The 25791-nt window shown below is 38.9% G+C and overlaps 1 protein-coding gene across 1 annotated transcript in view; it reads left to right on the top strand.

Annotated features, from left to right (window-relative positions):
- KDM7A (lysine demethylase 7A) overlaps positions 1 to 25791 on the top strand; it is an 82044-nt gene that overhangs the window by 42718 nt on the left and 13535 nt on the right. The window contains exons 4-14 of the mRNA XM_060633931.3: positions 976 to 1136; positions 3202 to 3343; positions 3648 to 3834; positions 5061 to 5223; positions 8893 to 8980; positions 10263 to 10369; positions 13716 to 13807; positions 16098 to 16187; positions 23055 to 23264; positions 24774 to 24898; positions 25112 to 25266. Coding sequence (XP_060489914.1) covers positions 976 to 1136; positions 3202 to 3343; positions 3648 to 3834; positions 5061 to 5223; positions 8893 to 8980; positions 10263 to 10369; positions 13716 to 13807; positions 16098 to 16187; positions 23055 to 23264; positions 24774 to 24898; positions 25112 to 25266 — 1520 coding nt within the window. The remainder of the gene's footprint in view (positions 1 to 975; positions 1137 to 3201; positions 3344 to 3647; positions 3835 to 5060; positions 5224 to 8892; positions 8981 to 10262; positions 10370 to 13715; positions 13808 to 16097; positions 16188 to 23054; positions 23265 to 24773; positions 24899 to 25111; positions 25267 to 25791) is intronic.

Here is a 25791-nt window from a genome sequence, read left to right as displayed (position 1 = left end):
AAGCCACAGATGACATCAAGACGGTTAAGGTCTCGTTGTGTAAATGGAAACTCTTGTGATCTAACCTATAATGCAAGGGTTGCACTTATTTGATTGTACAGCAGCTGCATTCTGGGAGCAATTGGGAGATAAAATCTAGAACTTCCCTTAAGGAGATCTTCAATTTATGGCAAGAGAGAGGACAGTGAAAAGGGGCAAACCACACTTAAGTGTAACGCCTGTGGAGTGTTAATCATCAGAGAGGGCGTGTGGGGTTATCCTTTTTTAGTGGCTTAAGGTGACTGCTTACTGGAACTTATGAAATACTTGTTGTACCAGATAATTTAAGTCAGGAGTTCATTCTGGACGTTTGTCTCAGTGGGCAGGGACTGTGAGAGCCAGTCTGCCTGTGTTGTGCAGCATAGCAGTGAATTGTTCTGTGGCCATGAGACTTTGAAATGTCTGACAAGTATTTATGTAGAATTTTATAGCCAGATAGAATCTGATCTGTTTTACTTATCCTGACACTGATTTTTATTCTGATGTGCCCCTTCCCTTTTGCTCTTCTGATTTCCTACACGACTTGTGTTGAGTGGCTTCTGATCTAGTTACTTTTTTAAATTCAGCCACTCATTACAACAAATTGTAATCACCCTATTATTATATTCTCTCTTCTAGCATAGTTTTCCTAAACATTTACATCTTGAAATATATATATTTTGCTGTAATTTTTTTCTCTTGTGTTAGTGAAGGCATTTAATACAATACATCTGTATTTTTCCAATTATATGTATTGGACTAATTATGAATTTCACTTTAGGATAGTAAAAGAGACTTTATAAAAACATTTTTTATAGAATGGACAGTTCGGTATGACAGGTTGAGAACTGCTGATATGGACAATAATGCAGTGTATGAATTGACCCATTACCAGACTATTTTTTTAAAGCTGAACTTAACAACAAAGATGACATTTTATCCTTATGTTTTCCTTAGTGCCGATGAAATCATTGTAAAGATGCATGGCAGCCAGCTGACACAAAGATACTTGGAGAAACATGGATTTGAAGTTCCTATTATGGTCCCCAAATTAGATGACCTGGGACTCAGGCTCCCTCCACCTGCTTTTTCAGTCATGGATGTGGAACGCTATGTAGGTACGCACTTGATTCCTTTAAGTACTTGGGAAAATGCGGTAAAAGTAATAGTGGTATTGTCCTAATAACATGAGAAGTTAAGTGAGGAGATGTTAATTTAGTTCAGTTTTCTGGGTCAGGAAAAGTGAAATTCAGTATCACCTATATTGAAAACTATTTCTTCTCAGCAGACCTACAATTACCAGGAAAACAGAATGGAACAATGTATCTATTCTTATTTCCTCAGGCTCACCATGCTGCTTTTTTTTGTCATCAAATTTTCTGGTACTTGCTTAGGAAAAACCGTAACTGAGGTGTAACTGTAAATACTAAGAAAGACACTGGGAAGCCGGACGGGTTCATTCAGAGAGGAATCTCTGGGTCCTGGTGTTGTAGTGGCCTCCTGTGTGTAGAGAAAGACTAGAAAAAAGAGGAGACCATTTTCAAGGCTGTTTTTCTATTAACAACTTGATGATATTGCCACTTAATGATGTATGGACTCCATTTGTGATGTTGAGGCCCAGAAAGGCTTAAGAAACAGGAGGGAAAACCATTTATGTCTTGCCATCTTCTTGACATTTTCAGTCATTTTGTTCCTTCTCATCATGCTATTTATAGATAAAACTGACTCTGTAGATCTCATTCTTTGTCAGCTGTAGATAGAGATTTTTTGAGGGTTAGATCTCAAATCTCCCTTGACTCAGAATTGTACATTTACTGTGATACATTATCTCCTGAGTCTGAAATGTCTGAGGACTTCTTCTTTTATTGAGCCGCTGGTTGACAGTTTTTATTGATAACTGTTTCACCGAGGAAACCCGGTTAAATGTCATGACTTCACATTCAGCTAATTTTTTTTTTTTTTTAAACGTTTATTTATTTTTGAGACAGAGAGAGACAGAGCATGAACAGGGGAGGGGCAGAGAGAGAGGGAGACACAGAATCTGAAACAGGCTCCAGGCTCTGAGCGGTCAGCACAGAGCCCGACGCGGGGCTTGAACTCACAGACCGTGAGATCATGACCTGAGCCGAAGTCGGACGCTTAACCGACCAAGCCACCCAGGCGCCCCACATTCAGCTAATTTTGAGTTATTTGATGAATCAGGGGAGGAGGCTGAGGTTTAACCTGAACCTGTTTGCATAAATAGCACCGTAGAGTCAGTGGCTAGTGTACTGTAAGTATAGGAAAAAATATTCAAACGACTGGATAGCTTCCTTTTCAGCACTGTAAGATGCCTTGGTTAACAATCATATTGCCTCTGAAGTATAAAATAAAGTCTACTAGGTAATACTTTAAAGTTAAAGTAAGAAAATGGCATTTATTTGAATTCTTTTTCAGATTGGTTATTGCCGTGTTTTGAATTCCGCTTGTCCTGTAGCACATTGCAGAACTGGTGATGCTTCCCGGGGGGACAGTGCACTGGTGTGCAGGCGACACCTCATGGTTTTATAGGAAAGTTATAAATTAATCCCAATTCACAACTCCTCTCACATGCACTAATAGGAACTGAGTTTTGCCTCCTAACCACTGGCTTTTTTCTTGAAGCAGAATATTAGAAGAGGAGACCCTACCTGGCAAGCAGAAATTGTCTGTTGTGGTTACCTTGCTCACTAATTCCGCAGAGACTGATTGGTTTTTCTAAATGATAGAATCTTATAGAAGATACTTCTCATAGAAGTTACAGAAGCGAAAGGAGGAAGTCAGTCCGCTCATTTTATGCGTGAGGAAATGGAGAATCCGAGCCTGTGGTGCACTTTGCACGTACCAATAGAATGCGTTTTTGTCAGTATGAGCTGCACACGAAAAATCACTAGCGTATGGAAAACTTTGTAAACATTTAGGTTTTCACACTCAGTGTTAATCAGTAACTCTGTCTTCATTGCTTTATTCTTTCCCTCAAAAACTGCCCCCTTTTTCAAAAGTTCCAGTTGGACTTAAAAAGCAAGAATACAGGCAGATTCTTTGTCTAGGCTATGTAGTTTTATAGCTGGCTGAAGTGAATATGGTCTTTTAAATATTTTTGTTTAGGGCATCTATTGATGTAACTCTTAAGCCCGATAATAAGACTATAATTTTTCTCTGCAGGTGGTGACAAAGTGATAGATGTCATTGATGTGGCAAGGCAGGCAGACAGCAAAATGACACTTCACAATTATGTTAAATACTTCATGAATCCTAACAGACCAAAAGTGTTAAATGTGATCAGCCTTGAATTTTCAGATACAAAGTGAGTAGTTCTGGACGTTTTGGTGTAGTCTTCTCAGTGTTAGCTGAATGTAGTTAAATGATACATTTATTTTAGTAAGAACTATAATTATTACTTCTAAAGTGGTCCAGTGATAGCAATGTTGTGCATTTTGCTTTGGCACACACAGAGTATATTTAGAAATATGATGAATTTTAAACTTTATTGGTGTTAACCTTGAGTTCCAGTTAATTTCTTGGTTTGGGTTGAGATGGGGGATGAAATTTTAAGAACTCATTTGCATGACGTGGGTATATGTATATGCGTGTGTTTGTTTTTTTTAAAGGATGTCTGAATTGGTGGAGGTCCCTGATATAGCCAGAAAACTGTCCTGGGTGGAAAATTATTGGCCAGATGATTCAGTTTTTCCCAAGCCATTTGTTCAGAAATATTGCTTAATGGGAGTTCAAGACAGCTACACAGATTTCCATATTGACTTTGGGGGAACTTCAGTTTGGTACCATGTCCTCTGGGTAAGATTGGTATATTTCTCTGTTCCCTTATTGCCAGAAACACATAATCTTGTTTTTCCAGGAATGCATTCGTTTGCTATAAATGACATTTGTAAAGAGGGAAGTTTTTGTGCTTTTTAAGTAGGATCTGTCATTTTACCTTTAAGTATTATGTTGTTGGTTTTTAAGTCTCAAGTAATGGAGGGGCCACCATGAGTTTTTAATTTATATTTAGATTCCTTTTTTTTTTTTTTGTCTCCATCTTATAAGTTGGTCTCTTTTAGCCTTTTGTCTCTGTTTCCTCTTTCTCCTAGTCAATGATCAGTTAATCCCTGAATCAAATACCTGATTATAGCAAAATTACAGTAATAATTGCTTCTGATCTTAAGGGCAGGCCAGGACAGCTAGTTGGATAAATCGGGAATGCCCACAAAGCTGCTATTTTTTTCTTGGCAGCTTATATTCACCTTGCTTTAGCTAGAATTGCATTATTTGGTACAGTAGCCACTGGCCACACATGGCTAAATTTAAGTAATAATAATTAAATACAATTTAAAATTCAGTTCCTTATTTGCACTAGCCACATTTCAAGTGCTCAGCAGCCACATGTGGCTTATGACTCGTGTATTGGATAGCACAGATAAAAAACATTTCTATCATCACACAAAGTTCTGTTGGACAGTGCTGGTCGAGAACCACATCTTCATCTATATACAGTGCCTGTGCATCTGTGATGCTCTGGACTGTACTTGATGCTGTGTCCTTGAGCTTCTGTTCCTTTTCTCTAGGAGAAGGCAAAGGGTTAGTTGATGAAATGAGGTTTATTTACAGGCCTTTAAAAATAATCATATTGTAGATCTTAGGGGCAAGGGCAGAGTTTGCAGAGATGCCTCTCTGTGACCTGGGCCTGTTAACATGTATTTACTTGCATACTTTGAAAATGAGATCAGTAAGATGTTCATGATTCTTTACCCTCCTCTCTTCTAACTGCTTCTCCGATGCTGTCTTACTGACTTCTCGGATTTTGGCGGGGGAGGGGAGGAGTTTTAGCTTTTGTGAAGATGTTTATTAAGGGCAAGAGCTATTGATCAGGTTTGTGAAAGGTGTCCTTTTGAGCCTAAAAAAATCTGATAATTATGTAATTTAACTTAGATCGTTGTACTGGAAAATTGCATCACTGTAGGGCGTCTTAAGAATGGTGCTTTTTTTTTTTTTTCTTCAAAAATAGTGTGATTGCTTCCTTCTAGGGTGAGAAGATTTTCTATTTGATAAAACCAACAGATGAAAACTTGGCACTCTATGAGTCTTGGAGTTCATCTGTGACCCAGAGTGAGGTGTTCTTTGGAGATAAAGTGGATAAATGCTACAAATGTGTGGTAAAGCAGGGACATACATTATTTGTTCCCACAGGTAAGGCTTTAATCCCATTCCCGTACCCCATGGTTGATACTCAGTCACATGAAGCTGGCTTTTTATTAGAACCTCTGGCTTTAACATGCTTGGAAAGTAGCTTTGCATAGCCTGAGAGATAATCCTGATTTTAGACTTTTCACTGCTTTGTCCGTTAGAGGGCTTCTCTTGTAGTTAGGACCTGTTTCAGAATTGTGTTTTTTGTCATTTGCCTTCATTTTAATTTTTATTCAGATAAAACTCACAGACCATGATATTTATCCTTTTAACATATAAGAGTGAGTGGTTTTTAGTAGATTAACAAAGTTGTGACCCATACCACTTCCAGAACATTACATCACCTCAAAAAGAAACCCTGTACCAATTAGTTGGCATTCCCCATTTCCCCCCCCTCCTCTGAGCCCCTGGCAACCACTTAATGTACTTCCTGTCTCTTTGGATTTGCCTGTTCTGGACATTTCATATATAATATGCGGGGTGTATGGCCTTTTGTATTTAGCTTCTTTTAGTTAGCATAATGTTTACTAGGCTCATCCATGTTGTAGCACATGAGTGCTTCATTAAAGTTTTTATGGACAAATGATATGCCACTGTATAGATATACCACATTTTGTTTATCCATTTGTCAGTTGATGGACATTGGGTTGTTTCCGCTTTTTGGCTATTATGAATTGTGATGCTTTGAACATTTGTGTAGAAGTTTTTGTGTGGAGCTATGTTTTCATTTCTCTTTGGTTATATATATACCTAGTAATGGAATTGTGGGTCATACAGTTTATGACGTTTAACTTTTTGAGGAACTGCTAAACTGTTTTCCAGATGGTTGTACCATTTTACATTCCCACCAGCAATGTACACATGTTCTGATTTCTCCACGTCTATACCAACACTGTAATTATCTTTTTTATTTTGACTGTTCTAGTAGGTGTGAAGTAATGGTATCTTATTATGGTTTTGATTTGCATTTCCTTAATGAGTAATGATGCTGAACTTTTTTCTTGTGCTTAATGTGGCTATTTGTATCTCTTTGGAGAAATGTCTATTCATATCCTCTGCCCATTTTTAAGTTGGGTTATTTGTCTTTTTATTGTTGAGTTTTAAGTGTTCTTGATCTATTCTGTGTACTAGATATATGATCTAGATATATCCAGATATGTGATTTGCAGGTGACTCTCCTATTGTGTGGCTTATCTTTTCACTTTCTTTATATGTTCATTGTAATGTCCTTTCCACAAAATGTTGAAATTTTGATGACACCCTTTCAATTTTAATTAGTCGGCTCTATATTGCTGCCGAAGGCCAAGTCTGCTGTAAGAATCTGGGCTGCTGTCCTGGGACATTCTGGAGACAGCGGGTATATTTTGAGGGACCCTGGGAAGGGACTGAATACCAGCCTTAGCTATAACCTCAAGTATAGGTATCAGGTCAGTCACTTTGAGTTGTGACTGAATGCAGGGTATGGACTCTCCAAGCCAGTGGTTTTGAGAAGTATGTTTTTCTGATGTGGGTGACCTTCCTTAATGGCTGCAGAGTTCACGGGGATCTGTCGCCGCAGGTCTGGCTTTGTTGCCTTGCCTCTGGTGTGTATAATAATAAATATGTATTGAATAAATGAAGAATAAATGCCTAGAACTGCCAGAATTTAGAAATCTCGATGTGTATCAATATTTTTATTGTGAGTGGGTTCAGCTCCTCCCTTCAGTCCTCTTCCCAGGGCACCCTTTTATAACAAATATTTTGTTATGCCCTCTTCAAAATCTTGAATTCATATTCTTTGATGATATAACCTCCAATAACCAATAATTTCCCCCAAAATGTAGTGCTCTAACTAGAATAGAAAGAAGAAATTAAAAAGTAATTTATAGTAAAATACAATTTTATACGTGCCTGTTCAGACAAGTGTATAATTGGCAACTGAAATTCTTTAGCATTGGTGTAGATTAATGGTTCTCGGATATCACTGAACATTAGAATCACCTGGAAGGCTTATTAAAACTCAGATTGCTAGGCCTCATCCCCCGCAGTTCTGATTTAGTAGATCTGGGAAGGGAGGCTGAGAATTTGCATTTCTAACAGGTTCCCAATTGATGCTGATGCTGCTGGTCAGGGGACCACACTTTGAGAACCATTACCATAGGGACTGTTGCTTTTTTCCAGGGTAGCTGGCAGCTGATAAACTTTCAAACAAACTATACTTTCCTTCAATTTACAGAGTAGGTTGTATTCCTGGGAAATTGTGCCAAATGTGCAAAAAATACTGTTTACATATATCATGGACTTACAGTTTCTAGACTTAAACAGTTAATGACAGATTTTGTACCTGTGTGAGTGCCCAGGAGAGAGTCCTGACTAGTGCAGGACAGGACAGTTTCTTACTGCGTGGAGTGGCCTGCTCGTTGCATCCCTGGCTCTTCTTCATGAAATGACAGTAGTGCCTCCTGATCACTGAGACAATCAAAAAAGGTCCTCCAAACTTCCCAAAACATCCTTTATAGGCAGTGCTGCCTCTGTGGAGAACCACTGATGTATAGGATTCGTAGCTGACAAAAATTTCTAATTTGTGATTTCAGGGTGAAGCTCAAGGCTTTGTGTGCCTTTGAGCACACAAATGGGCACCACATGAAAGTCTTTAAAGAAGTTTTTTTTGGGGCACCTGGGTGGCTTAGTCGGTTAAGTGTCCGACTTCGGCTCAGGTCATGATCTCCTGGTTTGTGAGTTCGAGCCCTGCGTCAGGCTCTGTGCTGACACCTCAGAGCCTGGATCCTGCTTCAGATTCTGTGTCTGCCCCTCCCATGCTCATGCTGTGTCTCTCTGTCTCTCAATGATAAACGTTAAAAAATTTTTAAATGAAAAAAAGAGTTTTTTTCATGTTGGGTTGCAGCATGATGAGAGATCAAAAAATGAAAAATATAAAGAAAATGGGTTCTATTTTAGTAGCTGATTTTTACGTGCAAATGTGTGTGTATATTTATATTTATATCAAGGCTTTATGTTCAGCATATGCATATTTCTTTCAAAAGTTAGGCATCATCTCTTAGAAATGATTCTTACTTTCAAAACATTTTTGTGGGGAAAAAAAAGACCTCACTTTGATTGTCAACATTTATATTTATAGGACCATAACCTTCCATAATGAAATGTGGGTGATCTACCTTTATCTTCTTAGAGCCAGGCCTCCAGCTGAGTTCTACTCTTGCTCCTCTGCTTAGTCCCTAAGGCACCACTCCTTTCAGGATGACACTAGAGGAGGGACATGCTCAGCCAGTCCCAGGTTCATTTCATAGACATGTGCTCAGCTCATTCTAGCCACATTTGACTACTCTCGGAGTAAAATCTTCAATGTGAAGTTGGGTTGTGTTTTTAAACTAAAAAACGAAAACGGCAACAACCACAAAAACCATCACCTATCCTGTACCATGATTTTGTTTGGTTGGATCGATGCGTTTGTTTCCTCTAACTCAGCACAGAATCTGGCATATAATAGGCATTTAATGGATACTTAAATGAATGTATCTGTAGATCATAATAGACATTAACTTCTCTAGCCCGGGCGGAGTATGAAGTAAACTGATGTTGATATTGTGAGTTTCTTGTCTCCCAGATAGATAGCACATTTGTTTGGTTTAAATATTGAAAGATCACTGATTTATGTTCTTTTAACTATTTCAGGGTGGATACATGCTGTGCTCACATCTCAGGACTGTATGGCTTTTGGAGGGAACTTTCTGCACAACCTTAACATTGGCATGCAGCTCAGGTTTGTGTCATCAGTAATTTAAAGGATCTTTTGTTTTTTCTTAAATAGGGCATTGTTTTAAAGTTTCCAAAAAATAAACTCAGCAATATATTTTAATTGAAATCTCACGAAGAAAGGCCCTGAGAAATTATTAGAAATAGGACCTTTCAACAAATGTATTATCTTCAAATTTTGTCAGGAAGGTTCCTTGATGCATTTCAACTCTAAAAACAAAAAGAATCATTTATTCAGTTTGAGACTAAATGTATCCCTGAATTTCAAAATTTTATAAAAGTGGGTGGGTCCTCTCCTTTGACTGTTTTTACAATAAGGGAGATGAACCAAATCCCTCAGGCTCAGGTGTGACGGTGCTGGGGGAAAGTAATTCTAAGTTAGTATTGCTGAACACCTGCTTTAGTTTTGCTGTGGGTAAAGGATTAGCAGCTGTTTCCCCTTCTGTCTGAGAATTTGACCTTTGGATGCCTCTGTTCCCCTTGGTAGCCTGAAGAGAGTAGAATGTTACCAGGCTACATTCACTGCTTATGGTAAAATGATTTCTGATTGAGTAACTGCATCACGACTGGGAGAACTAGAGATACCTAGTAGGAAGCCATATCTTTGGGCTTTCCTGAAAGTGGTGACTCTTGTAATTTGGCATACCCACGGGGAACTTGGAAGCTATGTGTCCTTGGAGTTACTACAGAAATACTGGCTCTTACGGGTCAGGAACCTCTAAGCCAGGGCACCTTACACACCTGTCAGATGTGAATCTTGTTTCTTTACCTGAACTGTCCCTGGGGGAAAGATGGCTCCTGGCTATATGGACTGCTGCCAGGACTCCCAGGGAAGACTGACACTGTGACAAGCTGTGGTTCCTGTCTTCTCACCTTGACCAGTGCCGATTGTGTCCTTGAACCTGAATGCTTAGTAGAGCCTGAAGAAAACTCCCTGAGTGGGTGTTGCAGTGTTGTCCAACACAGGGAGCTCTCTTCTAAGCGTACTAGTTTACTTATTACGGTGGAACCCTTATAAAATTCCTTCTACCAAAACTGGGATACAAATTCCGAGGTTCTGATCTTCTGGAAGACCGGTGTTATTCTTCAGTGTCCTTTTGTTAAGGTCAGTCAGACCTGGATAAGATCACAGTTCATTCTTACTCAAATGAAGCAGTGCTTAGTAATACACCCTACTTGATAGGGCTTATGTGTTGTGGCCTGCTTGCTTTTATTTTCCTTGAGTTGGTTGCCTCCATTTAACTTTGAAATGCTAATATTAATACTAAATTTCTTCAAATTTTATTTAGGTGTTATGAGATGGAAAAAAGGCTAAAAACACCAGATCTTTTCAAATTCCCTTTCTTTGAAGCCATATGTTGGTTTGTAGCCAAAAATTTGCTGGAAACCTTGAAAGGTAATTACTAATCTTCACATTATGATGTATGATGTTTGTAAATTCCACTGAAAGCCACTGAGAGAAAAGCCCTTTTTTATTATGGTGTAACTGTTGCCCCTATTTGGCTTTTTAAATGCACGATTTCTCCCTGCCAAGAACCTTTTTAGCAAATCGGAGTCTCTAGTCCGTGGCCTTAAAAATCAGATATATGAAGAGCTATAGCAGAACAGCATAGGTTATACTGAAAAATGTTCATTTCACCTTGGACTCTAGTAGCCTGAACACACTGTCAGGCATGTAAAAGGGCCTCCCTCACAAAAATGGAGTTTAAGCTAAGAGACTGTTACTGTAATGTGAATTTTTTATGTCCTGAAAGAATCAGGTAGCACCTGTTTCATTGCCCTTAATGACGATTCGGCTGGCCAGTTTCAGGTCCCTGTTAGCACAAAACAGCTGAATGTCAAGCTATGAGTCTGTTGTTGAAAAAAATGTTTTTTGGGAAGGGGAAATTCTTTTATTTAAACTTAGAAGCTACCGGGCACCTGGGTGACTCAGTCAGTTAAGCCTCCGACTTGGGCTTAGGTCATGATCTCACGGTTTGTGGGTTCAAGCCCCACGTCAGGCTCTGTGCTGACAGCTCAGAGCTTGGAACTGCTTAGGATTCTGTGTCTCCCTCTCTCTCTGCCCCTCCCCTGCTTGTGCTCTCTTTCTGTCTCTCAAAAATAAATAGATGTTAAAAAAAAATTTAATCTTAGAAGCAACTTTTGTAATGTGGAATTTCATATTTTGGTGTTATATCTTTGGTTTAATAATCTTTGAGCAGTCCAGTTTGACACAGATTGTCATGTCTACTTTTATCCATTTTCTCACTTGTGCTCATGAGAATACAGTTTGTCTGGTTTTTGTGTTGTCTGACTTTTCTAGTCAGTTTGTAAATTGTGCTATTAAATTAACTCTCAGAAGGGGGCGCCTGGGTGGCTCAGTGGGTTAAGTGTCTGACTTCAGCTCAGGTCATGATCACATGGTTGGTGAGTTCAGGCCCCTTGTCGAGATCCTCTGTCTCTCTATGTCTGCTCCTCCCTGACTTGCCTTCTCTCAAAAATAAATAAACATTAAAAAAAAATTAACTCTCAGAAAAACAGATAAAAACATAAAAGGTAGTCTGTTCTAAACATTTGTTTCTTTCTCCATTTAAAAGTTGCACAAGAATAAAAGGTAAAATGAAAAGAAACAATAATTTCCCAGGATAGAATGCACAGAATTAAATGATAAAACTCATTTATGTTTCTTTCCTCAAGACACACACACACACACACACACACACCCCACAACCTCCCTCTCTTTGAAAGGAAAAAAGAACAGTAGGGCTCCTTCCCACATTTGCAGCAGTGGAGGTAGATGTCTTAATGTGGTGCAGGTATACCGTCATATATATGATGGAGGAAGGAGACCATGGATGAAGAGGAATGGGTGCTTTCTCTACAAGACCAGTCTCCAGAAATGCATCCTAATCCTAAATCCCTGACTCATTGAGTGTTTTCAGGTTTTGGTGAGGCTGAGCCCCACCTCACCTTCAGTGAGCATGCATTGATGTCTGGACTGCAGGAATCTCCCGGTGGACCATACATAGAGTTGCCGTGTGTGGTTTCCAGTAAAGTACTGGGTAGTAGAAGCCTACATAAATAGGAACACTTACAAGTACTTATAAAAATATTTATAAATGTCCTTGGTTTTTGGAAATAAAACCCTGTTACTGAACTCTCCAGATAAGAGATTGGCAGTTCAGCACTCAGAAAGTTCAGAGTCTTTTTCCATCTTTTCTCACTAACATACACCCAGCCCTCGAGTGATGCTTTTCCTTTTTTTTTAATGTTTATTTACTTTTGAGAGAGAGCACACAAGCAGAGGGGCAGAGAGAGAGAGGGGGACAGATGATCTGAAGCGGGCTCCGTGCTGACAGCAGAGAGCCCAGTGTGGGGCTCGAACCTGCGGACTGCAAGATCATGACCTGAGCCAAAGTAGGACGCTTAACCATTTGAGTCACCCAGGCGCCTCAAGTGGTATTTTTTCCTAATGTCCAAGAGAGGTTCATCAATCAACTTTTTGGAACAAATTAAAAAATTTATCTGAAAGACAAAATCTTGCTGTTCCTCTTGCACCCACAAACAGCAAATTGCTGAGAATATTGATTTAGCCTTTGTTTCAGGCTTTGTTTCTGAGAGTTCAGAAATACAGAGGTCTGATTGAAAACATGGCCCTGTACATTAAAGACTTAAAAAGATTTACTATAAACGGATATTGGTAGGTCAAGTTTTTAAATATTTTTATTTCATCAGTACAGGATCAGTATGGGATAGGATAGCCGGCAACACGAGCGAGGCCATCAAATCCCACTAAGGCTGGGGCCAAGTGGCCGTGTACCAATTGCTCATCATCCTAGGCATTCATCCTGGAAGCGGGAATGGTGGTCTTGTCACCCCACATTATGTTCTTTCACCCCTGACCTTTTAACTTGCCATCGTGGCCTGTTACTTACCAGCTCTCAGACTGTTATTAGGCTTATGTGATGGGTAAAATGAGGATAGATTGTATGAAACTTAATTGTGTTTAGTGTCAGTAATAATACAGCAATGAGCTAATTTTGGACTTGTGTAACTAAATTAGCCACTGGACAGAAGTAAAACCTTTTGCTTTTGGTTCACCTTACCCAAATTTTAGACCATATCATACATAAATAGAATATATTTTGTGCGAGTTTTAGATAATTAGTTTGGTTTAAAGACTCGGAAAAGGTATGCGCATGTGTGTGTGGTGTGTTTACCTTTATAATCATGAACTATGTCATGCCTATAGCTGACTGTGTAGACAACACACACTGTGTAGAGTGCACGAGCTTAACAGTTTAAATAATTACAAGGCTCACCTGGAGAGCATAAACAGCCTCGCCAAGACGTTTGAAACGTCCAGTTATTTTTCCCACCGCTCCCCCACCTTCCCTTCTAGAGAGAACCACTGTCCTGACTTTTGTGATAATCCTTTTCTTCCGTTTTATCACCTCTGTCACAAGTGATAAAATAGCGCAATGTTTTCCATTTTTAGAGTTCACGTGAGTCGATCCATAGGACATTATTTCGTGATTTGTCTCTTCCTCAGCACTGTGTGAGCTTCTTTTTGCCTGGAGCACCTAGTACAACTACCCTTAAATGTAATTCCATTTCTTTTTCTTTCTTGCCTTTTGTTTCACCTTTTTCCTCTCTGGTAACTTGGAAGTTACGCACTCTGAGAGTCGGTGGTTGCTCAGCATCTGAAGTTAGCCCTTTTCTCCGTTGTAACTCCCTTCCCCGCTCCGCTTCCCTTCCCACAGAGCTGAGAGAAGATGGTTTCCAGCCTCAAACGTACCTGGTACAGGGAGTGAAGGCACTGCATGCTGCTTTAAAATTATGGATGAAGAAAGAAGTAAGTAGTTTTCTTTGGGGAAACGATGGCTACTGTTTCTATGGCAAGATCCAAAGCGCGAGTCCTGATGCTGCCGCGGCAGCACTTTGAGTGGCGTGGTCAAGGGAATGGACGCTTTCAGTACAACGTGCGTTCTATCATACGTGGTGCACAGATGTCCTGGCTTGTGTTTACGTTGATGAGGATAGAGTACCTAAGTACTTCTTTAATCTTTAGCCTGAAAAGAAAATAATTCAAATATATTTAAGATGCTAAGAAAAGAACATGTAGATACAGAACGATAATAAATAACTTTGAACTCGTATCGTGTGCTAATCGCTGTGCTTAGTCTTTATATCCATAATCCCATTTAGCTCTCAGAGCAACTCTGTGAGGCTGCGATGCTCTCCTTATCCCTGTCTTACATATGGAGAAGCTGAGGTTGAAAGAGTTGTATGTGACTTGCCCAAGAATACCGGAGGGTCTTGGACTAAAGCTGGGGCTCTGTAATTGCAAAGTACTCTTATCCATCTGCTAGACTTCTGTAAAAATGAAGGAAAAGGGAGGTCAAGGTTCAAGCAGGAGCTTCCATTTTCACTAAAATGTGGTCTGTTTGCATTGGAGTCCTGCTGCCTCCAAGAGGTCATCCAGGCTCCCCAATTGGAAGCTGTCCTACCCTTATGCTTAGTAGCATCTTTCTTATGCCGGTGGACTTCAAAGTAATGTCTGTAAAGTAACATATTCACATCCCCTTCACTAGGTTTATGAGCTTTTGAAGAACAGGGACTTGCCATCTTTATTCCCCTCTGTAACTTGACATGCAACTCTTTAATAAGTGATATATATGTGAGCTGATGAAAATACATTCCCATATTAATTTTTTGAATGCCTACTTGAAATAAAAATTCTGCTCTTAAGAGATACCGGAGACAATAATTAATAGGTTATCCTTCCAATAATTTTTTTTCACTTCTTTTCGCTGTATTATCATCGCTACATACCCTCTAGAGCAAGGCACTGTGGAAACATTCAGGAAAGAGAAAGTTGTGTCTTCCCCTGTCAGAGACGTCATCGTCTAGATGACACATAAAAGTGTAAATAGATTACAAAACTGTACAACCATATCATAACAAAATAAAGGATATGTTGCAAAAACTGTGTAATTTGTTTCCTGCTGAAGACTTGAGATAAGTTCTTCTCAAACTCCCGTATTTGTCAGAATCGCCTTTAGAGCTCTCTAAAAACAAACTCCCTGGATCCTCCCTAAGAGATACTGATTAAATAGATTGGTGGTGGGATCTGAACCTCTGTTTTTAACAAACTTTGTAAGTGATTTTGATGTACAGTGAAATTCATTAATAAGTCCTGTTAATTCATCACATTCGAAGTGCTCTTTTAAAAGCATGATGTTTGCGTTTAACTGCCTGTTAACCTTGCTCTAGGATGAGAGGCAGCTTAGTCTAGTGGTCGGGAGCATGGACTCTGGAGTCAGATGTTTGGATTCAAATCTCAGCTATGCTACTAAGAAACTAGCGAACCCCTGTGCATTCTTTCCCTCAAATGTAAAGTGAGAATAGTACTAGCTCTGTCATAGCGTTGGTGAAAGGATGAATGAGTTAACACCCTCAAGCGCTTCACAGTGCGGTACCTTGCCTGGCACATAGTTAGCACTTGCGGTCACTGTTGTTCCTGGTTTGTTTTAACAAGTTATGCTAAAACCAAGGAGAAGATGTAAAGCAAAAGTAAAAACTGGTTTATCAGATGCATCTGAAGAATCAAAGTGTTCTTAACAACAGTTAAGGTTTAGAAACAGACGTAAGAAATTATGGCAGTAGTTTGCAGTTGGATAGATGGGGTTTCTCAGCAATGCGTCTGTCCTACTGATGCAATCTTTTTCCTATTAGAAAAAAAAGTTTCAAAAACTTATTCAGATTAGACCTCCTATAGGAAATAGGATTATTTTAGTGCCCTGTGTTCCTACTTACAAATCCTTATATACTATGAATTAAATGCTAGACTTTACTAATTATAGTAGTAGTTAGAATTACAGTGGGCTTTGAGGGATAGAGTACAAGGTTACTTCTCAGTGTAAAGCAAAACTCACTGTAAGATAGTCCATCTTTAACTCGAGTTAAGAGGATTTCATGCTAATAAGGCTCTCCTTAAAGAGTATTATACCAACTCTGTGAACTCTGAGACCTGGCTTATTAGTATTTCGCTTAGAGAATCCAAAATTTGTTTAGTAAATTAGTTTTCACTTATTAAAGTGTAAATAACTTTGGTTGTCTTATCTTTGTTAATCCGAATCCAGCTTGTATCTGAACATGCCTTTGAGATCCCAGACAACGTCAGACCTGGACATCTTATTAAAGAACTTTCAAAAGTAATTCGCGCAATAGAGGTAAGAGTAGAAACTATCAACTGAATGCTTGGTTACTGTCTGCTTTGAGAAGCAAACGCAGCTACCGTGACGTTACAAACATTGGAAAGCATTTATACTCTTAGATGAAATAGAATGAGCTGTGTCTTGGAAGGAGTCTCAGGTTCTCAGGCTTCCAAGGTTCTACAGAGAAATTTAGAGTATTATATCATAATGAAGAAATAAGGAAGTGGTTACCAGGTTACTTGAATTTCTTCAGCTTACTCCAAGAATAAAAAAATACACAATAAAAAAAATTTCAGATCCCATTCCTTTCTGCTATGCAGAGATGAGTATGTGTTAAGTAATTAGAGGAAGAGACAAAACGTCAGGTGAGTCGAGCCAGGTCAGGCTCGTTGGGAAAGAGGGATGCTACTGGTGGGGAAAGGCAAGGAGACCCACGTGACTGAAGTATGAGAGCAACTTGGGTTGGTAAACCCCCCCTTGATAAAAGCCCATAAAATCTGAGATTAGTTGTTTTAATTGTTTAGTTAGAAAACTATTTTCGGTATTAAAGGGGATTTTAATTAAAGTAATTCTTCAACAAGGTGGTTCTGTTAGCGTCTCGCTCGAAGTGAAAGGAAATTAAGTGGAGGAATGGAGGCTAAGTGGTAATTTAACAGCTTAGATTCAGGCTGTGTTTGGGGAATGGAAAGAGGTATACATCTAAGAAACAATGAAATGCTGTGTTTAATATCCTCGGATAGAATATTTTATGTAATTCTCAATGTGTTCTGATACGGTGGAAAAATATTTTCCGTGTTTAAAGAGTGGTGGTAATTGCAATAAAAAGATTTTATTTATTTATGCACAGAGATAGATTTTGAAATCAAGAGTCACATATATAATCTTAAATATATGTATAGATACATACATGCATAAATCTCATGTGTGATAACCAAAACTAAGAATAAACTCAATAAGAAAGGAGGTGTGAGTCTAGGGGCACCTGGGTGCGTCAGTTGGTTTAGCATCTGACTTTGGCTCAGGTCATGACCTCATAGTTCCCAAGTTTGAGACCTGAGCTGTCAGTGCAGAGCCTGCTTCAGATCCTCTGTCCCCTGCCTCTCTGCCCCTTCCCCACTCAAGTGCATGCTTGTTCTCGCTCTCTCTCTCTCTCTCTTTGAAAAATAAATAGACATTTAAGAGATTTTTAAAGAAAGAAAGGTGTGGGTCTATATGAAAAACAAAAAATTATAAATCTTTAGTAAGGGAGGTGAAATAAAATTGAATAAATGTCATTTCTGAAATATGTCAATTCCAAATTGATATTACAGATTTAAAATGGTGAGATCTATCTGGAAGAATAATTGGGCAAAAATAGCCAGCAAAGTGCTGTTGTTGTTGTTGTTGTTGTTGTTGTTGTTGTTGTTGTTTTTTAAATTGGAGGGTTGAGAGTATAGAAGGCAGCAAAATGACTGTAGAAAAATGTGCCAAGAAACTAAACAGGTATCTCACTAAAGAAGAAATAGAAATGGCCAATCCAATAAAAATATGAAAAAGATTCTCAGTATGTGAAAAAGTATTCAGCCATATTTTACCAAATAATTTATGATTCCAAATGATCGTTTATCTAATTGGCAAAGATAAAATTCTGTATTCTTGTCCTGCTGGTCAGGAAGTGTAAATTAGCTTGCGCTTTCTAAGTGGCATATCCCTTAGCTGAGCCCTTTCACTTAATCAAGTAAAGAAGAGGATTCTAATTAAACTTGGTATGTTGATCATGCCTACTTACTGCTCTCACCTCTTGGAGCCAAAATGATAGTAAAAGAATAAAAACGATATTCCTGAAGACAAGGAGAATAATAGAAATGAACTCCAGCGTGATTTTGGAAGCTGGAAAGAAGTATACAAGTGATCACCAATTTAACAAGCTTGAGAGAGCCAAAATCTGTGTGGGCAGTGGGTGAAGCCCAGAAGCAGGTCTTACTTGTACAGGAGAACCTTCAAAAAGCTCGGGAATTAGGGAGCTAGGACCCTCTGAATATCAGAGTGGAGGTGGGATTGAGAACAGGATTGATTACAGGTCTGTTTAAGAAATGAATTAATCTCCAAATCCCTGTCTTAACACATGTAGAAAACTAGGGATTTAGTGGTTTGCAAGGGTGGACTTGAGACTGGACTTGGGGACACTGAACCCAGCTGAGGGACGTGGGTACATACTGAAAACAAGAGGATTAAGTGACAGTCTACAGTGAATGATTCTTTTTCCACCCGACTCTCCAAACGCTGGCACCCTGGCCTATACCTCCCAGGCCAGGAAGAAGATCCGCTGATAGTGACCATTTGAAACCTTCCTGAATGGAACAACCCAGGCAGCTTCCTACAGTGAAACCCACCAATTGACAAAGCCCTACTTACACAGAGCTCCCAATTAGCTTTTTTCTTTTTACATACAGTAAAATGCACAGATCATAAAAGTACAGTTCGAGTTTTGACAAAAACAGGCAGTTGTGTAACCAATACTGCAACTGAGATATAGAAATCATTTTTGTCATCCCAGAAAGTCCTTTCTCCCCAATATAATCTGACTATTAAAAGCCACCACCATTCAGACCTCTGTGGCTCTCATCATGAATTAGTTTGTCTGTTCTTGAATTTCAAATAAAGGCGACCATGTAGTACATACTATTTTTGTGTCTGGCTTCTTTCAACTTAATGCTTTTGAGATTCATCCGTGTTGTTGTATCAGCCAGTAGCTCTTTTGTGGTTGCTGAGTGGTATTTCATTGAATGAATATACCATGATTTGCTTTCCATTCTTCTGTTGATGGATATTTGGGTTACATATGGATGTGGTCGGTATGAATTAAACTGTTATAAACAACGTTGTATGTCTTTTTGTGGTAAATATATGTTTTCATTTGAGGGGGAGGGTAAGTACCTGGGAGTAGAGTTATCAAGTCATATGGTAAGTGAATTTCCACTTTATAAGAATCTGTCAGACCGTTTTCCAAAGTGGTTGTGCCCCTGTCACCACTAAGGTATAGGACTTGTAGTTGTTCCATATTCTTGCTATATTTGGGGTTTTCCGTCTTTTTAATTTTTGCTTTCCCAGAGATAGGAAATACTATTTCATTGTGGTGTTAATTTGCATTTTCCTGATGACTAATGATGTTGAGCACCTTTTCTTGTACATGGCTGTTTATATATCTTTTCTTATGAAGTATCTGTTGGAAGTTTTGCCCATTTAAGAAGTTATATTGTTTTTATTATTGATTAGTAGGAGTTCATTATATATCTTGGACACAAATTCTTTTTTTTTTTTAATGTTTATTTATTTTGAGAGGACACAAGTTCTTTTTAAAAAAATGTTTATTTATTATAAATAAAATTTATTTATTTGGGGAAAGGGCAGAGAGAGGAAGAGAGAGAATTCCAAGCAGGCTCCAGGCTGAATGTGGAACCTGATGTGGGGCTTGATTCCATGGCCTGGGACCATGACCTGAGCTGAAATCAAGAGTCGGATGCTTAACCGACTGAGCCCCCCAGGCGCCGCTCTTAGACACAAGTTCTTTGTCCTTTGGCATGCCTGTGTTCATATATGATGAATATAGTGAATATTTACCCACAGCCTGTGGCTTATCTTTTCATTCTCTTAATAGTGTCTTTTTATGAGCAAAAATTTTTAATTTTGAAGAAGTCCAATTTATAAATTTGTTTTCTTTTATAATATTTTTTGTGTGTCCACTCTAAGAAATCTTTGTCCACCCCAAGATTTGAAGGTACTTTTTTTTTCCCTGGAAGCTTTTACATTTGGGTACATGGGCAATCTTGAATTTTCATGTATAGCATAAGGTAAATTAAGGCATTATTTTCTCCCTATATATTTATCTAGTTCTCTTGCCACAATTTCTTGAAACCAATTAGCTTTTTAATTACGCTTTCTCTTTTGGGGTGTATGGGTGGCTCAGTTGGGCGTCCGACTTCGACTCAGGTCATGATCTTGCGGTCCATGAGTTCAAGCCCCACGTCGGGCTCTGTGCTGACAGCTCAGGGCCTGGAGCCTGCTTCAGATTCTGTGTCTCCCTCTCTCTCTCTCCTTCAAAAATAAACATTAAAAAAAAATTTTTTTTAAATAAAGAAATAAATGCATTTTCTTTTAAAATGCATGGAGAACCAAGAAGAGTTTTGAAGGCAAAAACAAAAAATAAAAGAGAAAAAGAAAAAAAAAGTATTTGAAGGAAACAACAACCAATAAACAAACAAATCTTTAGGCCCAAACCCAAATATAATTGATATCTTCGAGAGAAAAGAGTAAATAAATATTGCTTCCATGAGGAAAGAACAGGTGGCTATAACAAAGAATATTTAAAGAAGGAAGGAAAGGGGTTCTTGGAAATTAGAAATATAATAGAAACAATATTTAGCAAAATCACTGGAAGATAAAGTTGGGAAAAATCTGCCATAAAGTTAAAAAATAAAATTAAAAAAAAAAAAGACCAAATAGGACAGAACAATTAGAAGGTCATTTTACATAGTCACCATCAAAATAATAGAAAGTCCAGAAAGAGATAACGTAGAAAATAAGGAGATTATCAGAGGAATAATCCAAGAAAATGTTTTAGAATTCAAGGACACAAGTTCCTAGATTGAGACCCTACAGAATGCTGAGTATACTAGGTGAGAAAAGACCTATGCCAAGGCCCATAGTGGTCACATTTTAGAATACATGTAACGGAGTAGATTCTAAAAAGCGTTAGGAAATAATGCATTAGGAATCAGAATAATATCAGACTGCTCAACAGTGACACTGCAGAACTAGAAGACAGTGAAGCAAAGTCTTTTAACATTCTGGGGGAAGAGGGTGATGGGAGCGATGTCAGCCTACAAAAGTCTGTATTCAGCCAACCATACTTTAAAATAAAGATGACAAAGAGGCAGGATTTCAAAAGGTTTGCCTCCCATGTACCCCTTCTCAGGAAACTCTTAGACAGGTGCTGTTCCAAAAGAGAGGAAGTAAATAACACCAACAAAAGAAAGAGCTCTGGAATTCTTCCAACAAACACGGAATACCTACTGTGTGCTGTGCCCATCTAAGATGGGTATAGAACACTGAAGAAAACAGAGGCTGTGCCCATATGGAGCTGAGTAGGAAGAGGTTAACCATAAATACTTTAATGTATCCGGAATTAACAAGTGCTATGAAGAAAAATAAAGAAGGGGAAAAGATAGAGAGTGACAGCCAGAGATGGTGGTGGGGGTTGCAGTTTTAAGTGGTGGAGTGAGAGCAGGTCAGGAAAGGTTTTTGATGAGCAACCAGCCAAGGATGGATCAGGAGAATGAAGGGCTCTATATTTGTTGTTTATCTGAAATTCACATTTAGCTGAGCATCTTGTACTTTAGCTGGTGTTCCTGTCCAGGAGGCATGTCACTAAAGAAAAATATAAAATTGATAGATTACCTAATGTGTTTGAATATTCTTCCAGTGGAAAATTTTAAGATCAGTTAGTGATAAGTACATAGAAAACAAAGCAGAGGGTGAGACAATTATAAATTCAAGGGAAAGACAAAGGATGTATAAGAAAGGAAATGCAATAAATAAGCCGTGGCCCTCAGTCGTAAGTAATTTTCACTGAGTCCAGTTTACGGAAGGAAGAGGAAATATGTGTACATTTAAGAAAAGTGTACAAGGATTAAAACTTCATCTTGCGTAGTAGGAATTCAGTAATATCTAAAGCTGAAAAATCAAGAAATAACACTTTAAACGTGATTAGAAATTTGTGGGCAAATAACTGAACAAACAACACCACCAGCACCAAAACAGCTGCAAGAGTTGCAAGTGCTGGGTATATGCCCCAAAGGATTGAAAGCAGGGTTTTCATGCACGTTCATAGTAGCATCATTTACGCAGCCCAAAGGTGGAAGCAGCCCAGCTGTCCATCATGGATGGATGGGTGAACAAAGAGTGGTATAGACATCACATACACACCGGGGACTATTACTCAGCCTTGAGAAAGAAGGGAATTCTGACACATGCTACACTGTGGATGAACCTTTAAGATACCGTGTTCAGTGAAATAAGCCGGTCACAAAGATACTACTGTTGTGTGGTTCTACTTACATGAAGTTCCGAGAACAGTCAAATTCATTGAGAAAGTAGAATGGTGATTGCCAGGGGCTGGTGCTGAGGAGGAATGAGGAGTTACTGTATTTGATGGGTACAGAGTTTAAGTTTGGGAAGATTAAGAAGTTCTGGAGGTGGATGGTGGTGATGGTTGCATCACAATGTGACTGTACTTACTGCCACGAACTGTACACTTAAAAACGTTAAAATGGTAAGTTACGTATATATTACCATATACGTGGTGCAAAATTACGTGGATGTCACTACAATAAAAAGAAACTTGCAAGTGGTTACCTCAAGAGAATGGGAATCAGGGATGGGGAAGAGGAGACAACTGCTTTTCATGATACGTTTTATAGAGTTAATTGTTAAAACTACATAGATGGGTGACTTTGGTTTAAAAAACAGTTGCTGATTTATGCAAATATGTATGTGTGAAAAAATGCTTATCATAGGAAAGAACTGGAAGCAGCCTGTAATAACTACCAGTGTGTTTTAGGTCAATAAATTATGCTATATCTATACAGTGGAACACAACCCAGCTTTCAAAATGGTATTTGAAATCAAAGAAATATGTTCACAGTATATTACATGGGGGAGTGAGGGGAATAATGGTCTCAGCAAAGCTTATGTTGAGTCTTAGGAGTGTTATGATTTGGTCTTTGTTTTTTACATGATCGAACTGAATGGTTTTTGTTTTCTAAAACGTTTTTGTGGCTGATTATTTAGTCAGGTATATATGGTGGCCTTGTCATAAAAACACTCTGAATTTAATTCTTAAAGGAGGAAAATGGCAAACCAGTTAAATCTCAGGGAATTCCTACTGTGTGTCCAGTTTCACGATCCTCAAATGAAGCAACTTCCCCATATCATTCCCGACGAAAGATGAGGAAACTTCGAGATCATAATGTCCGAACTCCTTCTAATCTAGACATCCTAGAGCTCCATACAAGGGAGGTCCTCAGAAGGTTAGAGATGTGTCCGTGGGAAGAGGCAAGTATTATGTTTCATTGTTACAGAAAGAGACTTGGCTGTTCCTGCAAGTTCTTTAGAAGGGTCATAAAAAGAAGAGTGTGGCCATTCTTGTTTTCTAATCTTTGCTTAGCGTTGTAGGGGTCAACAGTACTGATGCTTATGACAGGGAACAGGCTTCATTCAGCTTTGTAGGCATCGGTGTAGAAGTAGGATGAATAGATCTCATTTATCTACGGACATGTTTATTGAGTGTTTACCAAATGCCCTGTGCTCTTCTAGGCTCTGAAAAAGATACTGGAGTGAGCGCAACTTAAGTCTCTGCTATTGTGTGGCTTCCATCCTAGCTCAAGTTGGAAGGATGGAACATGAGGCATATACTAAAATGTTGTAATTTCAGATAACAAGTATTACGAAGGAAGCCAAAACAGTAGAGCAAGAGAATAAAGGGCCTGGGGCGTGGCTGGCTACTTTAGCCGGGGCCGTCAGAGGGCCTCTCAGGTGGGGTGGCATTTGAGCTGACAAACACTGGAAGATGTCAGGTGGATACAAGGATTTGAGGAAACAGAGGGAAAAGCAATTACAGAAAGCCTATCCCTGACTCAACAGCACCAGCATGGGGGACTGTTGGACAGGAAGACGGTCAGAATAAACCCAGAGAAACTGTCAGAGAAATGCTGGCACAATGGACAAAGGGGAGAGGGCGGACCTTTGTAAAACATGGTAATGAGTTTGTGATGAGATGCAGATCACCCATCAATTTACATCTTAAGTAAAGGATAGGAATAATTTAAAATGAATAAGAAAGAAGTACTTCTGACTTAAAATATTTAAAGATTTTCCGTAGGAATTGTAACAAATATTTTACATTTTTATGTAATTGTATTGATACTATTTTAAGCTTTTGTTGTTCTAAACCTTTTTAACCGATAGCCCTCTGGAAAAGACGTAGCTTATTATGAAAGGTTCTATTTATTACTAAAGAAAAAAATCACCACCAAAAGGAAATACTCTCTATTAAAAACCAGCTACTGTTGTTCTTTTATGTCACACAGTGGCCTTTGTCCCTCGTGATGGCAGGGTGGTGGTCTGTGAGTTGCTGATGGTGCCTCTTGGGAAGACTAGAGATTAGGTCAAGGATAGGATGACTGGGAGGGACTAGTGCTTCGCAGGAAGAAGCAAGGAAATGAGAATTAAAATACATTAAGGCACTGCTTTTCTAGCTTTTCAGCTTTCCGCAAGAGTGAAATATCTTTAAATTCACTTTATGTAAATTTTACATTCTGCTTTATAGAATGTGTTTTATTGTCGATGGCCCTACAGAAAGATAAACCATATTTATGCTTTGGTTTTAGGAACCACATAGCTTTAGTGCCACACGTTGTGTATCCCCTGGCCTAGGGGACTGCCTAGCACAGTTTGGGATTCAGGGCCATGGAGGAAGGTAGCAGGCAGTATACTGCATTTCTTTTGTCAGGCAGGCATGTTTGAGGGCAGATGCTAAGTTCAATTCTGTTTTTGTACTTTAAGGACATCTTGAGCTCTAAACTGAATGGAAAATTTAACAAACATCTCCAGCCATCTTCCACGGTACCTGAATGGAGAGCAAAAGATAATGATCTACGATTATTGCTGACAAATGGAAGGATAATTAAGTATGTAAAGTAGATCACAGTGTCATACAGATGAGTTTTCGGTGGATTCCCTGTGTTCATTTAATCCCTAGTCCACATTATTGCACGTCTGACTCAAATACAGGGAAAGCATCTCGGTTTTCCACTCCGACTGTAAATTAGGGGAGAGGGTATACTATTTGGCTGCATTGTTGCACTGTTTTGTGACTTGGTCGCTTTTCCCTCCACGTACAGGGATGAGAGACAGCCCTTTGCAGATCCAAGTCTTTATACAGCAGATAGTGAAAATGAAGAGGACAAGAGAAGGACAAAAAAGGCCAAAATGAAGATGGAAGAGAGTTCAGGAATAGAGGGGGTGGAGAATGAAGAATCTCAAAAACCACTTAACAGTATGTTTGTTTTAATGGTCGCTTTAAAGGTCTGCTTATTACCAATGTGATAATGTGTAAAGTATCTTGCTAACTTTAAGATTCTTAAATTCGTGGCAGGATTGAAAATCGTCGTGTCCCTAATACTCTTTTGAGAAATCTGAAGTGTTTCCGAGTAGTTTGTCCATCGGGGAAATGTGGGTGCGGATGCCAAGTGAGGTGTAATGCACAGGGAAGGCATTTTTAGTGACAAGGATACGTGCTGGTCAGTGACACCTTTGTCTAGTGACAGTTTTTATCAAGAGTCACATGGAAGCCTGTGCGTTTTATGGGCCTCTACTCCAAATAATAAAATAGTCACCAGTTTAATACAGCCTCATAAATAATTTTAGCTAACGTGTGTGGTTTTCAGAATTAGGAGGCAGTACAGTTGGCTGGTCTGAAGCTGTTAGTAATCCATATATTGTTTTATTTGATTGCCTGTTGACAGGACGACCTCTGCTTGGTTATTGTCAGCATGACAAATAGTAACACTTCCTCCTTCTT

Source organism: Panthera onca, chromosome A2, assembly GCF_046562875.1.
Source record: "Panthera onca isolate mPanOnc1 chromosome A2, mPanOnc1 haplotype 2, whole genome shotgun sequence".
Classification (NCBI taxonomy): Eukaryota; Metazoa; Chordata; class Mammalia; order Carnivora; family Felidae; genus Panthera; species Panthera onca.
Note: the sequence above shows the minus strand (reverse complement) of the source record. Positions and strands in the feature narration are given on the sequence as shown.